The sequence below is a fragment of the Clarias gariepinus genome, chromosome 3 (assembly GCF_024256425.1).
Source record: "Clarias gariepinus isolate MV-2021 ecotype Netherlands chromosome 3, CGAR_prim_01v2, whole genome shotgun sequence".
In the NCBI taxonomy this organism is placed as follows: Eukaryota; Metazoa; Chordata; class Actinopteri; order Siluriformes; family Clariidae; genus Clarias; species Clarias gariepinus.
In genome coordinates this window covers 7,559,387-7,577,757 of record NC_071102.1, presented here as the reverse complement: position 1 = coordinate 7,577,757, position 18,371 = coordinate 7,559,387, and the positions used below count along the sequence as shown (strand labels likewise).

The 18,371-nt window shown below is 36.0% G+C and overlaps 1 protein-coding gene across 2 annotated transcripts; it reads right to left on the bottom strand.

Annotated features, from left to right (window-relative positions):
- Positions 1-3,812: 3,812 nt before the first annotated feature.
- Positions 3,813-17,765, bottom strand: ano9b (anoctamin 9b). Of its 2 annotated transcripts, XR_008357869.1 has the most exons (25): positions 17,321-17,765; positions 15,268-15,336; positions 14,860-14,997; positions 14,627-14,766; positions 14,463-14,512; positions 13,976-14,034; positions 13,785-13,870; positions 13,030-13,164; positions 12,821-12,914; positions 12,672-12,732; positions 12,502-12,584; positions 12,235-12,339; positions 11,746-11,910; positions 10,257-10,293; positions 9,488-9,599; positions 9,257-9,314; positions 9,012-9,109; positions 8,746-8,936; positions 8,054-8,206; positions 7,793-7,940; positions 7,467-7,589; positions 6,458-6,551; positions 4,620-4,732; positions 4,363-4,526; positions 3,813-4,083 (listed from the first exon to the last, which is right to left on the bottom strand). XR_008357869.1 is itself a non-coding variant. In XM_053493493.1 (24 exons), exons 1-24 carry the CDS (start codon positions 17,339-17,341, stop codon positions 4,484-4,486), a joined length of 2,376 nt encoding a protein of 791 aa, XP_053349468.1. In that variant the 5' UTR covers positions 17,342-17,765; the 3' UTR covers positions 3,813-4,483. The 2 variants fall into 2 exon arrangements, 1 of the variants encoding a protein (XP_053349468.1); XM_053493493.1 differs by having other exon boundaries at positions 3,813-4,526.
- Positions 17,766-18,371: the final 606 nt, after the last annotated feature.

The window sequence follows — 18,371 nt, the reverse complement described above, 5'->3', positions numbered from 1 at the left end:
CTATCTGTCTTGAACATTATTCATTGTTTTGGTTGCCACATTATTTGGAGAATTTTTGGAGTTGTATTATAATTTTTAAAAACCCTATGAATTCATATCTGTTTTCTGGACAATCAAAAACAATTCTAGTATTTTGAACTGAAGTCGTGTTTGGGATGGAATTCTACATTATGCTGTCTCAGCAGCTTGCCCTTGTGAAGGGGGTGTACTTTTGGCCATTCACCTAGTCACATGATTAACATTTTCCTTTAAGCATATTGAGGTGCTTAGCAGTGCTGTTTTAACTGTAGTTTAAAAAAAAAGGATGTGGCGCCTAGTACATTCATGCACTTAGTTTTAAAACAAAAGAAAAGGTATTTGCTCAATTTTTTGCCGTTGCTTTTTCCCCCTGTATAACTCTGCAAGCTTTGATGTTGATGTTTATTAATCTAAGCTTTGAATGTTCATTTATTTTTGTTGTAGAAAGGTTTAAAATTACAGTAACACATAGTGATTAGTATAGCATCTGTAGCAGAGCAGATTAATTGAAATACCAAAATGAAAGTATTATATGAAGTAGTAATAAAGTATTATATGAAGTGAAATGGTACACTGACAATATGTTTAACGCATTAACCTAAAAAAACAACAACAGATGCATAATGCAAAAACTTGTCTTTAATTAATATCATGATCAACTCAAACATAACTGAACAAATTAAATTTCACTACATTAATCCTGCAAATAAAGTCTTTTGTTAGTGTTTATTTCAATTAATTTAGCATGTCTGTCTCTTCTCTCTCTCTCTCTCTTTCTCTCTCTCTCTTTTTCTACCCCATCTGGATCAGGAGGGTGATGTTTGCCAAACATGTGGGAGAATATAAAGGTTGACAGGATACACATTTCTCTCACTAGGAAGCGACCAGACAGACTGGCCTCTAGTCAGTCTATCTGTTGTAAGGGTGCAGATGCTAATAGCTGTGTGAAAGGGGTATTTTGGAAAAAACATTGGAAATAACAGAAGACTGAGCGATGTAAAAGGAACAGATCAAAAACAGATGTCAGGAAGCTGATGGTCTTCAGCCAAAAATGCTGACCTTGGGGTTTGGTTTGACCTTATCTCAAATGCTTATTATTATCGTCTTACTGTGCAGGCCATTGAGAGGGAATGAGAGACAGTGAGGGATATAGACAGAACAAGAAAGATTGAGATAAATGAATGTCAGAGCATGAAATGCTATGAATCTTGATCCTAATAAACACCATTTATTTCATGAATGACCATATTTTGCATGCTTTAAGAATTTATTGTAATGGTTCTAATTTATGAGAAAGAAAAAGAAAAAAGGGAAAAAGCAGGGCTCAACAAAACTGAACTTCTTGGAGTCTTAGATTCCTTAAAATAGTCTGTGTTCTTTAATAACGGGTTAAAACATGGGACGTTTAGTTAAGCAAGACTAAAGTGCAATGGGTCACCACTGATTATAGACAAGGTTGTGCAATTTAAAGCGTACAGTAGATGCATATAAATAGGGTTTCAAGTAGCTCCAGTTAAGGAAACTTTGTGCATTACTTAAAAATATTTTAGCAAGTAAAAAATTCTGGTACACTTGATTATGGAACAAACAAACAAATCAAAAAGCCATAAAAGTTGATGAAAAATCATGAGAAAATTATGAGCTTATCTTGGGAACTTGGTATACGTGGGATGCCTTTCCACAAAAACACCTGAGTCCAAGTTTAAGAGGTGCAATCTCATGAAAACTGACAATTCGACTGGTTGGATGTTGGTGGTCCAGGTTTTAATTTCAAGACAAACAATTGCATGAAAACAACACAATTGTGGCAAATATAACTTTTTGGTGACGGTAATGGAAATGTTATTTTATCCTTTCTTAAAAGTTATCATCACAGTTAAACCATAGCAAAAATAATCTTTGTTAAAAAAAACAAAACAAGTGGCAGACTTACTTTATTTTAAAGTAATGCACGAGAGTTATTTGGCCTGCCACCTTTAGCTTTGATTACAGCATATAAATGTGTGTCCATGTGTGAAAATAAATCCACCCAGAACCAGAAAATCTTTCATAACTCTTTTAAACTTTCAGGTTGTCAGCTGACATAATTTTATTAATATATTAATTTTAATATAATTAAATTTTTACTCTGCTGAGCCTAGACCTGACACTAAAGCAACTGAACCAACTTGTACACTTCATCACTTTATGCACTCACCCTTCTTATTCTTATGTGCCCATGGCTGAAGCCTCTTTCCCCTAATTAGCCAAATTTTTTATGGACACACAGATGTTTAGTTCCAATTCTGTGACTGCGTGTGGAAATGTTTCCATTTTCACTATGAAACATACATATTTTTTACAATGGAACTTCAAGTGTAGGTGATCGCCATTTTTACTATTTTTTTTTATTAAGTTGCTGGTTCATTACACTTCTAGATAGTTTCTAACCCACTTTCTGTAATTTAAAATCTCAGTAGTTTTCGTTGCTTGATTCAGGCCAAAGACCTTTCTGAAACGTTGACTTTTTAAAAATTATTTATACATAAAATGTATTTACTGTATTTATTTTTGGCCAAGAGGTCGGTGTATGAAAATCACCAGAAAAGACAACGTGACATTTATGGACCATGGACATTTACACACACATGCATATTTGCACACTTCCTGGTCATTCCCACTTATTTCCATTTAAATTCATCTTTATATTTTCTCTCAGTGTATAGATAAGTTTTTATATTTCTTATATATTTTTTGAGTTTTTTTTATTTTTAAATTTTTAAGGTCACGGGCGTTCGTTTAAGCATTTCACTGCATATCGTACTGTGTGTGACTGTGTATGTGACAAATAAAATCCGAATTTGAATTTGATGTCTCTTTGGGCAAAATGTAGAGGGAATGCTACAAAAATGCAATAACACTGACACCTGGTGGACAATGGAGAGTGAAGGGCTGTTAAATTTATTATGAAAGCCTGATGTAAACCAAGTTTTACTATGGATATTTTGTACTGCATGTTTTGTGCAATATTAAAAGTACACTTATTGGATATATATTCATACTTTTAAGGTACACAGTTTTGAAATACAAATATATCTTTTGTATGGATAGGGTTGAAGGCAAACTGTGCAAAGTAACACACAGTCTACAGTCATAATTACATACATAAAAGTGCCATTATGGAAGTTTTTAAACTGAGAAAGTGATCACCAAACAAAATCCAACTGCATTACATAAAACACAAAAGAACAGCCACTGTTGATTTGCACATTATAAGCAACATCGTGTGCCTTTCTTTCCTAAGTTAAAGTATGTAACGTACATTCAAATGAATGTGCAATCACTATGACAAAAGCAAATATACAAAAGCCCGAAAGAGTACTGATATCATAACATTACACTGTAAAATTCTTTTGCATATTACTGCAATTTGACCCCTTATGTAATATGAAAAGAAATATATAATAACTGCTGTTATACTGATATTACTGAAAACAAGCAAAAACAAATACATTCAATTCTTTACAGATTTATAAAACATAAAAAAAAAAAACTTTATATATTTCAATTTGGTCTCACTGTAATACATTATAATCTAAAACATTTCAGACATGAATGTAATGGCAGGGATAACATTCACAGTTCTTGCAACACAGTTTACACATACAATTGCACAGCCATAATTTAATTCCACTAATATAAACCAAAAATTTCCCTTCATACTGTGTGTATGGACAATAAAACTGGTACATATATATATATATATATATATATATATATATATATATATATAAAAAAAGCAAAATACTAAAAAAAAAAAAAAAAACACACACACAACACATGAACTGTATTCACATGAGCACAGTTGTAGCTAATGGTAATTTGTCTTAAAAAAAAAGCCTAAAAGAAAAAAAAATGAAATAAAGAAAACTAAAGTAAAAAAATATATATAATAAAATAGTGTCTATGTTTTTCCTGTTGCATCTGTTCGATCTTGCCAATCACTACTGCCATCAAGTGAGAGCAATATGAACAGCATTCAACATTAATGTCTGTGAAGATCCTCAGTCTTTCTTTGAAGTAGCTCTGAAGGATACACATTTTGTACATTTGCTTGTATCATTCACCTCAAAATATGTAGCTAAAAGGTAACTCCATACTTCAAGTACTTTAAATATCTCAAATATTAAATTTAAAAGTTTCTTATATTTTTAACAATAATTTAAAATTCTTATGTCTAACAGTGTCATGAAATGTACTTAAGGCTTGGTAAGTAAATAAAAAGGAGATACAATTAATATTATAATATTTAACAATTCTAACCTTCAGTCGCAATGCAAATCGTTGCTGAAATCTTTCTCTCACCTTTACAACATTTATATCTGAGGCAGTATGTACATATTTGCATTTTCTGTGCACACACGTTCCTTAAAAGTACTTTACGCAAATGATTCAAGAGATCCATTAGTTAAAAGATATTTCTTAATTAAACATCAGTTGTCCTGTTGTCATATTGTTCACTCATTTCCCTAAAAACAGGAAAAAAGAAAAAAAGCAACTCAGAGCTCTGACAGAACAAAAAACATAAAGGAATAACCTAAAGTTCTGTCTGTATTACTCACTGTAACTCCTGTTTCAGCCTTTTCAGTTTGTCATGAAGTTTGCCGTTCTTCACCACATTGGGGGTGTCGGGCACAAACCAGTCAACAATAAACTTACACACCACTAAGACATGCTGTCAAGAAAAAAAGGAAGATCATTGTGAACTATGGAAAATGTTTATGTGTTTTAGCATACATTTTGATGTACAGTGGGATAAAAAAGTCAGCCACCAATTGTGCAAGTTTTTCCACTTAAAAATATGAGAGAGACCTGTAATTTTCATCATAGGAATACCTTAATTATTAGAGACAAAATAAGAAAAAGTAATCCAGAAAATACATTGTAGGATTTTTAAAGAATTTATTTGCAAATTATGGTGGAAAATAAGTATTTGGTCAATAAAATTTCATCTCAATACTTTGTTATATACCCTTTGTTGGCAATGACGGAAGTCAAACGTTTTCTGTAAGTCTTCACAAGATTTTCCGCACTGTTGCTGGTATTTTGGCCCATTCCTTCATGCAGATCTCCTCTAGAGCAGTGATGTTTTGGGGCTGTCGCTGGGCAACAAAGACTTTCAACTCCCTCCAAAGATTTTCTATGGGGTTGAGATCTGGAGACTGGCTAGGACCTTGAAATGCTTTTTACAAAGCCACTCCTTCGTTGCTCAGGCGGTCTGTTTGGGATCTTTGTCATTCTGAAAGACCCAGCCATGTTTCATATTCAATGCCTTTGTTGATGGAAGGAGGTTTTTACTCAAAATCTCACGAATCATAGCCCTATTCATTTTTTCCTTTACACGGATCAATTGTCCTGGTCCCCTTGCAGAAAAACAGCCCCAAAGCATAATGTTTCCACCGCCATGCTTCACAATAGGTATGGTGTTCTTTGGATGCAACTTAGCATTCTTTCTCCTCCAAACACGAAGTTCTATTTTAGTTTCATTTGACCATATGGCATTCTCCCAATCCTCTTCTGCATCATCCAAATGCTCTCTAGCAAACTTCAGACGGGCCTGGACATGTACTGGCTTAAGCAGGGGGACACATCTGGCACTGCAGGATTTAAGTCCCTGGCGGCGCAGTGTGTAACTGATGGTAGCCTTTGTTACTCTGGACCCAGCTCTCTGCAGGTCATTCACTAGTTCCCCCCGTGTGGTTCTTGGATTTTTACTCACAGTTCTTGTGATCTTTTTGACCCCCCGGGGTGAGATCTCGCGTGGAGCCCCAGATCGAGGGAGATTATCAGTGTTGTATGTCTTCCATTTTCTAATAATTGCTCCCACAGTTGATTTCTTCACACCAAGGTGCTTACCTATTGCAGATTCAGTCTTCCCAGCTTGGTGCAGGTCTACTATTTTGTTTCTGGTGTCCTTTGACAGCTCTTTGGTTTTGGACAGGTGTCTTTTATAGGGATAACAGATGCCATTAATACAGGTAATGAGTGAAGGGCAGAGGAGCCTCTTAAAGAAGAAGTTACAGGTCCAAATATTTTTTTTCCACCATAATTTGCAAATAAATTCTTTAAAAAATCCTACAATGTGATTTTCTGGATTTCTTTTCCTTATTTTCTCTGTCATAGTTGAGATATACCTATGATGATATGATGTAATAAAATTACAGGCCTCTTTCATCTTTTTAAGTGGGAGAAATTGGGACAATTTGTGGCTGACTAAATACTCTTTGGCCCCACTGTATATATTTGAAAAGCTGGCAAAATACAGCTTGCATGATGCTGTCCCAACTAACCTAAAACCAATATAAGAAATTACATTATATGTATATATATATATATATATATATATATATATATATTATACACACACACACATACATATATATCGTGATAGACATCATACCTCAAACAAGATGACAAAAGCAAAGCGTGCTGCTATTATGAGCCAGTATTCTGAGGTGAAGCTATGTTCAGTTTCACTGCGGTAGGCTTTGTAGCTGACAAATGACAAATACAGATTAGTGAAGTTTTTATCAGCACTTTCACTAGGTCTTTTAATTCAATCAGTAAAACTGACACCAGTTTAAGAACCATCAATTAACTAACTTTGCATCTTCAATTTATTTGACCAGTCCTAGAATGTTTAGACAGTATGTAAAATAAATAAAATTTTTAAAAGCTTGTAAAATTGTGCTTGTACCACTATATTATTTTAATTGCAACTCGGACCTTAAACTATATCTGTAAGGTCAGTTTCAGTTTCTCCCTACCAAAACAACTTAATAATAATAATAATAATAATAATAATAATAATAATATTATAAACTTTGAGAGAGACGCAGGCACAAACTTGTTCTATAGACTCTTTAAACAAACTGCTGTTGTATAAGAGAAAGCACTTCTCATGTAATGTCATGTTATATTCTTTACATGTTCACACAAGGTTCTGGAATAGTTATATATCCTTTTGCTTTTAGGCTATCACTAACACATTTCGAGTTATACGAGAAATTATAACAAAAATGCTATACAAGGCATATCATTTTCAGAATAAAAACTGTCTAACTAAAAAGTCACAGTTCATCAAACTGTAAACTGCATTACCCAGTCTTTAAACCTGAAACTGTTAGCTGGGTTTAATGATTGTATATATGAGTGGGCAACATGTTGGTTCTTTCCATTGTGCAGTTTTGAAGTTTAACTTTAGTCAAAACAACACATTAGGTGAAATCTAGAGCTGAGGGATACACAGTACAGAATTTGAGGCCAAACCCTGCTCAGTAGATGTTTAAAATATAGAGAGATTAGCCTAAAATTTAAGCCTGAGTTTCAGTATCCACCTAAATATAGTCATTCACTGGGTTTGGTCTGGGCCATAACAATTATAAAGCAAATTATTTGCATAACCTTACCTGCAGTGGGTGGCATGTACGCCACTCTGCATTATCATCTGTTCGCCGGTGAAGTCATTGCGCACATTTAGATCAGACATGTTTACAGTGATAAGTGTGTAGTCAGTGTAGCCTGCCATACACCTGATGGACACAAAATATTTTGGGGAGCTTTTAAATTTACTAAAGACTGTTTTAGCACTTAAACAGCAAAGCTTATATCACAGCTTAGTGTATGTTATCTTTAGTATTTATTTTTTATATATCATGCCTGTAAATTGATTGAAGCTATGCACATCCTAACATATACAGTACATAAGATGATGGATCCAATTTCTTATACTGACTGCAAGTCTGTGGCTGTCCCATTGACACATGGTCCAAAGCGGTAGCGATAAACTAAGCGAGGAACAAATTCAGATGAAATTCCGATGACCAGTCCATTAGCAATGACTGCTGCCACACCAACTGCCTCTAAAATTAAATTCCATACACCTGTGTGCACATAAAAAACAGGCACGGTAAAAAGACAGCTAGAGTGAAAAAGAAAAAAAAATTTGATATTCTAAATATTCTTTTTGATTCCTTTCAGTAAAAGTAAATTTTACCAATGTTATTTGTTTTCTTTGGCACTTGGCGGCGCTCCATGCACAGCATTTTTATTGCATCCAGTCTGATTTCAAATATGTTGTTGATAAGGGCAAGAAGTGGAGCCAGGGGAAATGCTGCTACAAAGATGGTTGTAAAACTGTACTGGATAACTACAGAAAATGGGGGAAGAAAAATGATTGTTTAACTAAAAGGAGACCCAGTACACTTAACTGATTTTCTAATCGAGACTATGGCATTTTCAAAATACAAAAGTGATATTATAGACATAATTGACAAAGGCAACATTTTCTGTCTAATTGCCAATTCCCACCCTCCAGCCAGCTCTTTATTACAGTATGACAACTCACAATTGGGAAAGGTGAAGGCTTCATGAAATGCCAGCCACCAACATTTTTGCAAATTGCTGCATCACTGGGCAGTGTGACACATTCTGAGGAAAGTGTTATCTACCCTTTTTTGCATACATGACCTCACAGACACCCTGTGATTGACAGGGGAGAGTATGCCATTGTTCGGACTCAGAGAGTATGGCCAATTTTGCTGCCTTGGCTCAAAACCATACTTGGTCCTTAACCCCGGATGCCTTTTACTGGGATTTGAACTTTATCTTTTGGCAACAGGGCAAATCCTTTTCCATTTGTTTTTTTTCCCTTGTTCCTTCCCCTTAACCCTGCTCAAACACACCTACCCATTTCTAGGAACTCGTTAAACAAACTGTAGGCATCGACTGTTTTTAGATGGTAGTTCCGCAGCCAATCTCGGAGATTGCAGACGTCACAGAGCTCAATACCAGGACCGTTTTCTTTGCAAGTTGAAGTTTTGCAGGTCCCACACTTCTCCAGGTCTTTTGTCAATGTTGCCGTTTTAAGCTTAAACCACCTAAAGGAAAACAACTGGTCTTAATATGACGATAAAGTAAAAAATTTGGTCAGAAGTTTAGTGAAAGTCACTTACGGCCCAACAAACTCAAAAATGTTGTTAATGGTTTGCTTGAGAAGAAGAATGATGGCCATTTGAATGAAGAGGTCAGTAAGACAACCGCTAGGGTGGCACTAAAACACAATGGACATATGATGTCAGTTCCTCACAGATTTTTATTCTATTCATGTACGTCTGTTGGGGATAGTTCGTATCTAAATATCTGAAGTCAAATGAAGGGGTTTGTAAATACATTTGGGATTTGAAAATATAAATCTTACCTCCTCTAGTCTCCATTTTCCTGCAATTCGGACATAGTTGCCTGGGTGTCCATTAATCCTGAGCACAGTATTAGTATTAGTATTACTACACATACAAAGACTGTCAACAGGACAGTAGGCGGTTATGTACTTTATATATGTATGTATTTTATGGAAAAATTATTAGGTTCATCCATATCCAGGGGAGAAAAAAAATCAGATTAAGACAAATCTGCACATAGAAGTCATTACCTGCCCAGAAAAAAGGCCACATATATTAATGACGAGAACAGGGTGAAAAACTGGAAGGTGAACATTTTCACAGTAAAGCTCCTCTCTTTGGCTGCAAATGAGCGGGTCATTTCTGCAAGAATACACAGGTCACACATAAAAAAAAAAGAAAAATAATTTTGTCTTTGAAGATTATGAACTAGCCAAAGAAATCAACTGTGGGAGAATAAGCAAGTTAATTACAACCTATGCATCTAAATCACACATAAAATCATTTCATACATGTGATTCTTCATTTATTTATTTATTTATTTATTCATTCAAAGATTTCCATCTCTAAATTGGATCTCTGTGAGTAAATAAGGGCATGTGCACAATGCTTAGAATATAAAGGAACTGTTTTTCCTGAATTATGGCGTGCTACTATTCAGACACAACAGGAAAAGACTCAGTCCTATTGTTCTACATAAAGGAGGCTTAATATTTAATAGTGGCATGCCACTACTTTAAAAAATTGTTCAAATGTAGGGACAAAAATGCACTCTTTTTTTAATGATTAAAAACAAAATATTGTGCTTAATAAAAGTGTCAAACAATGTGATTATACAGCGAAGACAGCTAAAGAGTTACTCAACAATCCACATTGGATAGATGCAGACCTCACTCAGAAAACCTGTTTAACTAGTCAATGGCTTTTTTTTTAACAGCAGTCTACCAGTGAACACATAATAGGATAGGTGGAGGAAGCAAAGTACTAGGCATGACTAATTTTTTGACTGTCTACACCTACCTAGATCACATAGCTTGACTGCCACAATTCTGTTTACCTGCCGAGAAACAAGTTGACATCATTAAAAAGGCCATGCTGTTTAAATATATATTTTAAAAACGAGCAACGTTGTAAAGACCACATCTGAATGGAAAATACATTTACTGGTCCAACTGGTAAAGTTTCTTTGTGAGGTCAAACACATGGAATGATTTTAATATTCAGAAGCATGTTTTTTTATAATGTTTAGGATAGCACTTACTTTTTCTATACCATTTGTAGGGAAATTTCCCAGCTTCTAAATGTTTATGCGTGCTGTGTGTGAGACACATTGGTGATGTCATGAAACTAGAGTCACATGACAGTCACAATAACCCACAGGCATGAACTAGTCATAAATCTACTCTTGTAAACTGCACTGTAATCAGATAAATGTTGCCTGTATTTATTACCAATACATCATTTGCATGCAAGCCAAACATTAGGAATTATGGACAGGGAGATTTCTTCTTTTTTTTTTTTATTGGGCCATCCATACTTACACTAGCACCAACCAGCAAGAGGAAAATAAAAACACTAATTGAAATTACTGCAAAGCATTAAATTATGAGATCAAGTCATGCATAAATAAACTAGTCTCCGAAAAGCTTCTAGACTATGGTCTAGAAGGTCTCAAGTTCCAACTCCACCACCACCTGTTGGGCCTTTGAGCAAGGCCCTTAACCCTCAACTACTCAGATGCATAATAAGATAAAAAATGTAAGTCGTGCTAGATAAGGGTGTCTGCCAAATGTATGCAAATAAAAAATGTAAATGTAATATATGCCACTTCTACATATTTAAGGAGTTCCTGGGCGGCCAATGTTTCAGATGTGATGCAGGTAGTCTGATTATTGCTCTGGCATACTGAGAAAACTCTGCCTTACTGGTAATCAAGCACTAGTGAAACGCTTGGGTAAGTGCATTAGTGTAGAAGGGGAACATACAGAGAAATAAACAGTTTTTACTCTTATAACTGTTTTCTGTTATTCCCAATCAAAAGTCCCAGTTTGACATCAATGCCCCTAATAAAATACTGATAATAATGATATAATAATACAAACATCAGCCTATTCACAGGCTTGCATTCTTTTGTGAATTAAGCACTAAATAATGACTCTTAATAACAAATTAATTTGGTTGTGTAAAATGATTGCAGCTGCATCTCAGCTTTAGTGTCCCCAGGTGGATCTTGAGCTTTTAGTAGTGTCATTGTTTTTTTTCACTCCTTATATACATGCTGAAAAGAAGGATTGGCTGTGATAAATTGATAAATACATTTTACTCAAAACAATTTTAAGTAAACATATCTTCAGTGTAATGGTACTAGAAATGTGGAAATATACATCACTGGTCACCTTTTTGATCTCATTCACAACTGAACTTGGATGTTAACATAGATGTTAATACCAGCTCTAAACAAAACTTTAGTCTGAGACTTGGTAAAGTGGTGTCAGATGGCAATTCTTACCCGAGTCATAATCTGTATAGTGACATAATGCAGCACTGCTCCCAGAGTCACTGAAATCATGTTGGCATGATCATTCAGAGGCTTCCACCCGGCCTCTGATAGTTGCATGGCAGTCACCACACGGAAGATCACCAGAGCATGGGTTAAACCTATGATTACCACCAGCTACACAAATAAAAACAAATAAATAAATAAACAAACAAACAAACATCAAATAGGTGTGAAGACTAGTGTTCGTGCATCTTCCTGTCTCACACTTAAGAGAGGATTCAGTAATATTGAAGAAAGCCTATTGATATTTGAACTTACAACCAAACTGCGCACACATTTCATACTTCATGGTACATTACCACGCTGATGTACTTTTAAAAAAATTATCTTGTGTGATTTCTGTTACTGAAAAGGGCTTATTAATAAGTAACAGTCTTACTCTTATGAACAAAATCAACAAAAGAGTCTATAAACCATGTAGCACATTGAATGTCTTACCACCAGTGTGCACAGAAGAAGAAGAAGAATGCTCCTTAGGTATGAGTGTTTGTACTCCTTGGGTTTACAATGTGGGTCATTTACAACATCCAGGATTAATTCCTCCTGTAAAACCAACACAGCTTTAGTTAAAACCAGGAGTACAGCTTTTGGCGACTCACTTAATTGTGGTAAGTCGCTGCTACATTCTACCACAGGGAACAAATTAATTAACAAAAATACCTTGATACTTGTACACATTAGTTATGAAATGAAATAATACTATACCTCATCTTCACACCAGTCAAACACCCTCCACCTGGAGACATGTGTTGATCGATGTCTTTTCCACACCTCCAGAAACAGAGTGGCTAATTCAAATATATTACAATAGATCATCAGGCACAGATATGGTCTGGATATATTTGTTTTAGAGATAGCAGTTGACCGATACATACCCCAGAGAGCCATAAACATTGCAAAGGCCACAGTGCCTTCGTTGTCAAACAGATGGCTTAACTAAAAAATAGGAACAGATTAAATACAGGCTTTTACATTTTTTTTTAACTAATGAAGGAAAAAAAATTCTAAACTCTTTTTGTATTACCTTAGCATAAAAACAGGTGTCTGACAGCTGCCACACTTTGCACCTTTTGTCACATATTGGACACATTGTCGCATTGGACTCACACACTTCCTTTCTAGAACATATACACAACAGACAAATCAATTCAGAGACAATGAGACATAATTAACCCGTTAGCGAGTTTAATCTACAGCATTATCAAATGTCAAACGCAACAAAAACTTACTTACATGAGAGGGTTTGATTCGAAGAATGCCAGGCCATAAAGGAATATGACCACTCCAATGACAGCAGCAGGGATTAGCATGCGTGTATACCAGCCAAGCCATAGAAAATACAACGCTACCTTCTCACCAAAGTATTCCCTGCAAGAACACAATGTTAACATTAACAAGTCGATATTAAATCACAAAGGAATAAACTTTTTTTTTTTTTTTTTTATAAATTTAGTCCTGTCCAATTCTTTTTCCCCGATTTTCTCCCCAATCTAGTCGTGGCCAATTCCTCCCCGTCACTAGGAGGCTCCCACACACATCAAGGCTACTACAACCACTCAGTCGGGAGGACGAAAGCTATCCCGTGTTTCCTCCGAACCACGTGACGCGAGCCGACCGCATCTTTTCGAACTGCTCGCCCACGCACCGTTAGGGGCGGAGTAACACACTCGGAGGAAAGCGCTAGCCGCTCCTTCCGTGTGCGCGAGCTCACAGACGCCCCTGATTGGCTGTAGAGTCGTGATTAATGTGGGAGCACAAGTACCTCTCATCCCTCCCCCCTGAGAGAGCTAGGCCAATCAGCTCTCTCTGTGCCTCCGGCTGTGAGAGGAAAACAGCATCACCCGGGGTTCGAACCAGCGATCTCCGGATGATAGGGCGAGCGCTTAACCACTGCGCCACTCGGAGGCCTCAAAGGAATAAACTTAAGTAACGCCACAAAAAAATACAAATACTGAAGAAAAAGCATAGGTACAGATGAAGCAGACTACCTGATTTCGTCAACAGGTTGGCTGACAAGATATCTTAAGGCCCCCCAGTTGGCCCACTTCCTCCTTAAATACTCCTGCTGTGTTCCCTACAAAAGCAAACACATCAAGACCACCAAATTTTAGCACTTAATGAGATCAAATAATTGAGCCACTGAACATAGACAAAAAAAAGCAAAAAAATAAGGTTTTACCTCATGAAGGCAGAACGAGGCCTCGAAAACATTTTGGGACAAAAGATCTCTCAGGGTCTCTGGGATTAGAATACACCACATTAACATGGGGGATTATAAAAAGTATTAATTGTCTGTACACTGCATAATCTGGGTGCTTATGTAATCAGAAAGCAGCGTTAAATTGTATCAGTAAGATTGGTGATAATGTTCTTAGAAATTTATTCCTTTTGAAGCCAATATTTTTAAATGAGTTTGACTTTGGTTTGACCAACCAATTGTAGTGACATTTAATTATTACAGCAGAAATAGCCGAAGTTTTATATGCAATATATATACTGTATAAACTTTTTAAAACACAAACAAACCTGGAAATCATTAGAAGAATGTTAAATATACTGAAATTGGAAATAAACTGAAAAGCAGTTTTTAGTAATAAAAACTAAAAACTGCTTTGTATTTAATAAACCCTTAAAGATTATAAGGAATTAACAGGCAAGTCACTCACCTCCTGTCCTAATATATGTATGGTGCAGGATAAAATAGGCAACCCTGATTCTGGATAAAGTGAGATCAATATGCAGAATAAGTGTGTGAATAACTAATGAATCAACACCTACAGTAAAAACTACTGGAATACAACAAGTGACATAGACATGGTTTCTTACTCACCTTGTGGTGTTTTGGACATATTCTCCATTTTCAGCACTCCAGTTACAAGAATCAGACACCTTCAGCAGGTACTTATACTTATCAAAGACTTTCTCTGGGGCACGAACACCATAAAATATCTTGTTATCATGGAGGAGTTTCTGTAAATGTACAATGAGGACAAGTGCATAAACCTGTGTTTAAAACAATTTATAGCCTCTTCTATAGTAGGTACAGTATGACTGAACACTTACTGTGACTTCCAGATTTTTTGATACAAGCTCGTCGATATAGGCATTCTGCTTCATAAATCTTGGATCATCTTGATCTTCTAATTTATTTGCTACTAGTATGCAATCAAAAGATCGCACAGCAAGATGAGGTGAGCTCATCTGAAAAAACAAAAACAACAGCAACATGGAAACCCATGCAGATAAGACAACAGAGAACTCACATGGATAGTTGACATTCATAGTTTATTGATGGTCCTTTTTTATTTGTTTTGTTTATCAGTGGCAATTGTGGGCTGAGAGGAAGTGGTTATTGTGTAATGTATTTGTTTGGTTTGGGTTACCATCAGTCTTGTGAGAATCCAATGATTCAACAGCTTTAGTTTGTAAATCATGCTATATACATAGAAAGGTTCTTGAGTTTTGCCTTACCAGTGGTATAAGAGTTTCTCTGCCATTTTCAATATTTTCTCTACTTGTCATCTCCAGGTCGACGTTATCCTACAGCATAATACATAATGATAATTGATTAAACCAGAGTTTCTAGACAAGGAAGAATGAAACAGTCAAGTTTCTGCTCTTAGTTTCACTATCTTTATGCATACCTATTTAAAGTGCTTTGAATAGACATTCTCAAGATGTCACTATTTATTATGTTTGCCATTGTATGCTGCTTCATGTGATAACTGTGAGGCAAATAATTAACTTCCTGCTGAGCTGCTGGTAAGCACGAGTAATATGCCTTTAGCTCTGAACTGTTACACAGATTATTATATGAGGCTCTGTTGGGGCTATAGAACAGGATTTATTCACAATATGCTTATACAAACCATCTTTTCAACACAGTCAATACTTTTTTAAATTAACTATTCTATAATGGTGAACAGAATTTAATAACACTTTGGTATCCCTTAGGTATTTGCCTGTAGTTAAATGCGTCAAAATGTGGGCACGTCCTATATCATTAACTGCTCATTTAGTGTCAGTCAATGGCCGAAGTAAAATTGCAAACAGTTTATGTAAACAAGTGGACTAGAGTGTGTCCAGATTATGCTACATTTTGCTAGATCACTGTAACAGCAGCAAACTCAAGTCTAGAGGAAAAGTCTACTCCCACAGCATATTAGCATACTTACAGGTCCAGACATGACCCTGAGGCATGTGCATCTAAGCACTCAATAGAAACAGAACAACCACCGCTGAATTACTGTTCATTCATATAAAGGTAGTTTTTAAAAATAACTGTTTGGCTCCAGTGTGAGATTTCTCGAGCATGACAACAAGTAACACCTAGATTATAATGTCCTGAGACAGGGACCCTACTGTATATTGTGTATAGTGCAGTTTGTCCTAGCTCTCTCTCTCTCTTTATTAGCACCTGATAACAAGGAATTTAATCAATGCATTAAAAAAGAAACAAGTTTGGCAAAAAGAAATGTACCAGTACTCATAAGATAATTATAAAAGGAAATCCAAACAAAGTAGCTGGGGGAAAAGTGAGGACATTCAGGTCTGGAAAAGTTAATAATGACATGTAGTTAGGATTTAGAGCCATATGCCACTTGGATGTGTCAAATTTTTTAGGACATCAAATCTTTCCTGTAAACTCATCATGCAGTACTTCATGTGCTTCCATTTCCATTTTTTCATGCTGTGATTAATCCAATTATTTATTATTATATTTTCATGTAATAAAAAAGTGGTCTCTTTCAGTGCATAACATGAAATGCAGTCACTTCTTACTTCTGTCATCACAAAACTAGTCACGTGTGAAAGGCAGAATTAGGTTAAAAACAATTTGATTTTTTTTTTCCTTGTAAGGGTTGAACAACTTCACTGTAAATTCAACACCGCATCAACTGTGATACATCTGTGATCCGGTTCATTCATCTGTTATCCGGAGTACCGGGTCGCAGGGGCTTGGAAACTATTCCAGATAGGAATTTCCTATATCCTTCACTTATTGCACTGAGTAAATATAACTGGAAAAAACTTTGTATCAGGCTGCAAACCAACAAAATGTGATTATTTTAAAGTGTTAAAGTGTTATTTTAGTGTTTCTTATCTGTACCCACTACAGGCGTGTTAAATTAACTATAAACAGTAGTAGGTACAGTAATCAGTACAGTAATGGTCTCTGAAAATCCCTATTACAAAAAGGTAGTTTTGTAAACAGTACAGAAAAATAAACAAATTACAAAACATATAAATGATGTAAATAAAATTATTAGAAAACTCTTTCAAATCGTTTACAATGTTTGCTTAAAAGCTTTTATGTCTGAGGTACAATAGATCCTGTAACAGCACCTCACACAGACGGGAAAGTTCATATAATGTCATTCCAATAACTGGATGACTTAGACGTGGACATTTGACAAGATATTTAGACAAACGCCTTAAAATAACGTTAACGCTTCTGGCCAAAACAAGTCAAACAAACCGGGCTGATTAGTTTGTTTCTCCTTTTTCCCGCGCCCAGCCTTACCTCGACTACTTGGGAGAACATGATGAAGTTGATATTCACGGAGATTCAAGGTGCGACGATCGGTAACTGAAATGTGCGCTTCGGTTCTGCTGCCTCGTCCACATTTGCGCTGTCCACCAGTTCCACGACTCAAAGGAACAAGTCCATCGGGTGCGTTAGGACGCAAACAAGTCTCTGGCTCCGCTAACACTTCCGCGTTAAGTGCGGAATCCTGCACGCCAAAGTTGTGCGCGCGCCCACAGTCGACTGTACCTGCTTTACAGGTGTGAATCGGTGACGTCACTGTAACAGGAGTGAAGGAGGAGCGTGCTTCTACAGTATAAGTAATGAACTCTGAGAAGACTGAACCACGAAATGATTTCCTCTCTCCAAATCATGTTGTTGTCTTCTCTGGTTCTCTTTCACTTCCCAAGAACTGGACTGTTTACTCAACATTGTGCTTAAGGGGTGTGTGTATAACCCTAACCCTATTATATGCTGCCATCCTGTTCATTGTGTTTCCACTTCACACCCATTGTTTCTGGAATAGGCTATAGATACACTCATATGACCCACGATAAAGCGGTTACTTAAAATAATAATATTTTTTAAATAAATGAAAACCTTCAGTTCTTCACAAAGAATACTTAACTAATACTTTTTACTTATTAGACATGTTATTACTTAAAGCCACAATTTTCTGGACACAAATTGTCCACTCCCTTCTTGTTTGCTAGTGCCACGGATATGATACACTGATCAGCTATAACATTATGACCACCAACCAAAAATTAAGTAGGCCCCTTATTGAGCTGCAATGACCTAGTTGTCTTGCCATCACAATTTGGCCCTTGCCAAAATCACTCAAACCTTACAGTTGCCCTTTTTTTGTTTGATTCCAAAACATCAATGTAAGGGACAAAACCATCCCTAGCTAAAATATCCCACCCATTTGCAAGTGTCATTGTAATGTGATATTGTAACTGTGGCTACTGTGACAAGAGCTAAATTGTGATGGCTATACGACTGGATCAGGGCAACTCTAAAACAGCAGCACTTGTGGGATGTTGCC

Coding starts and splice junctions, on each gene's coding strand:
- ano9b (XM_053493493.1), bottom strand. CDS start 17,341: ATGTTCTCCCAAGTAGTCGAG. Junction 9,110..9,256: donor GAAAATGGAGACTAGAGGAG/GTAAGATTTATA, acceptor ATTGTGTTTTAG/TGCCACCCTAGCGGTTGTCT. Junction 8,937..9,011: donor ATTTTTGAGTTTGTTGGGCC/GTAAGTGACTTT, acceptor GTTTTCCTTTAG/GTGGTTTAAGCTTAAAACGG.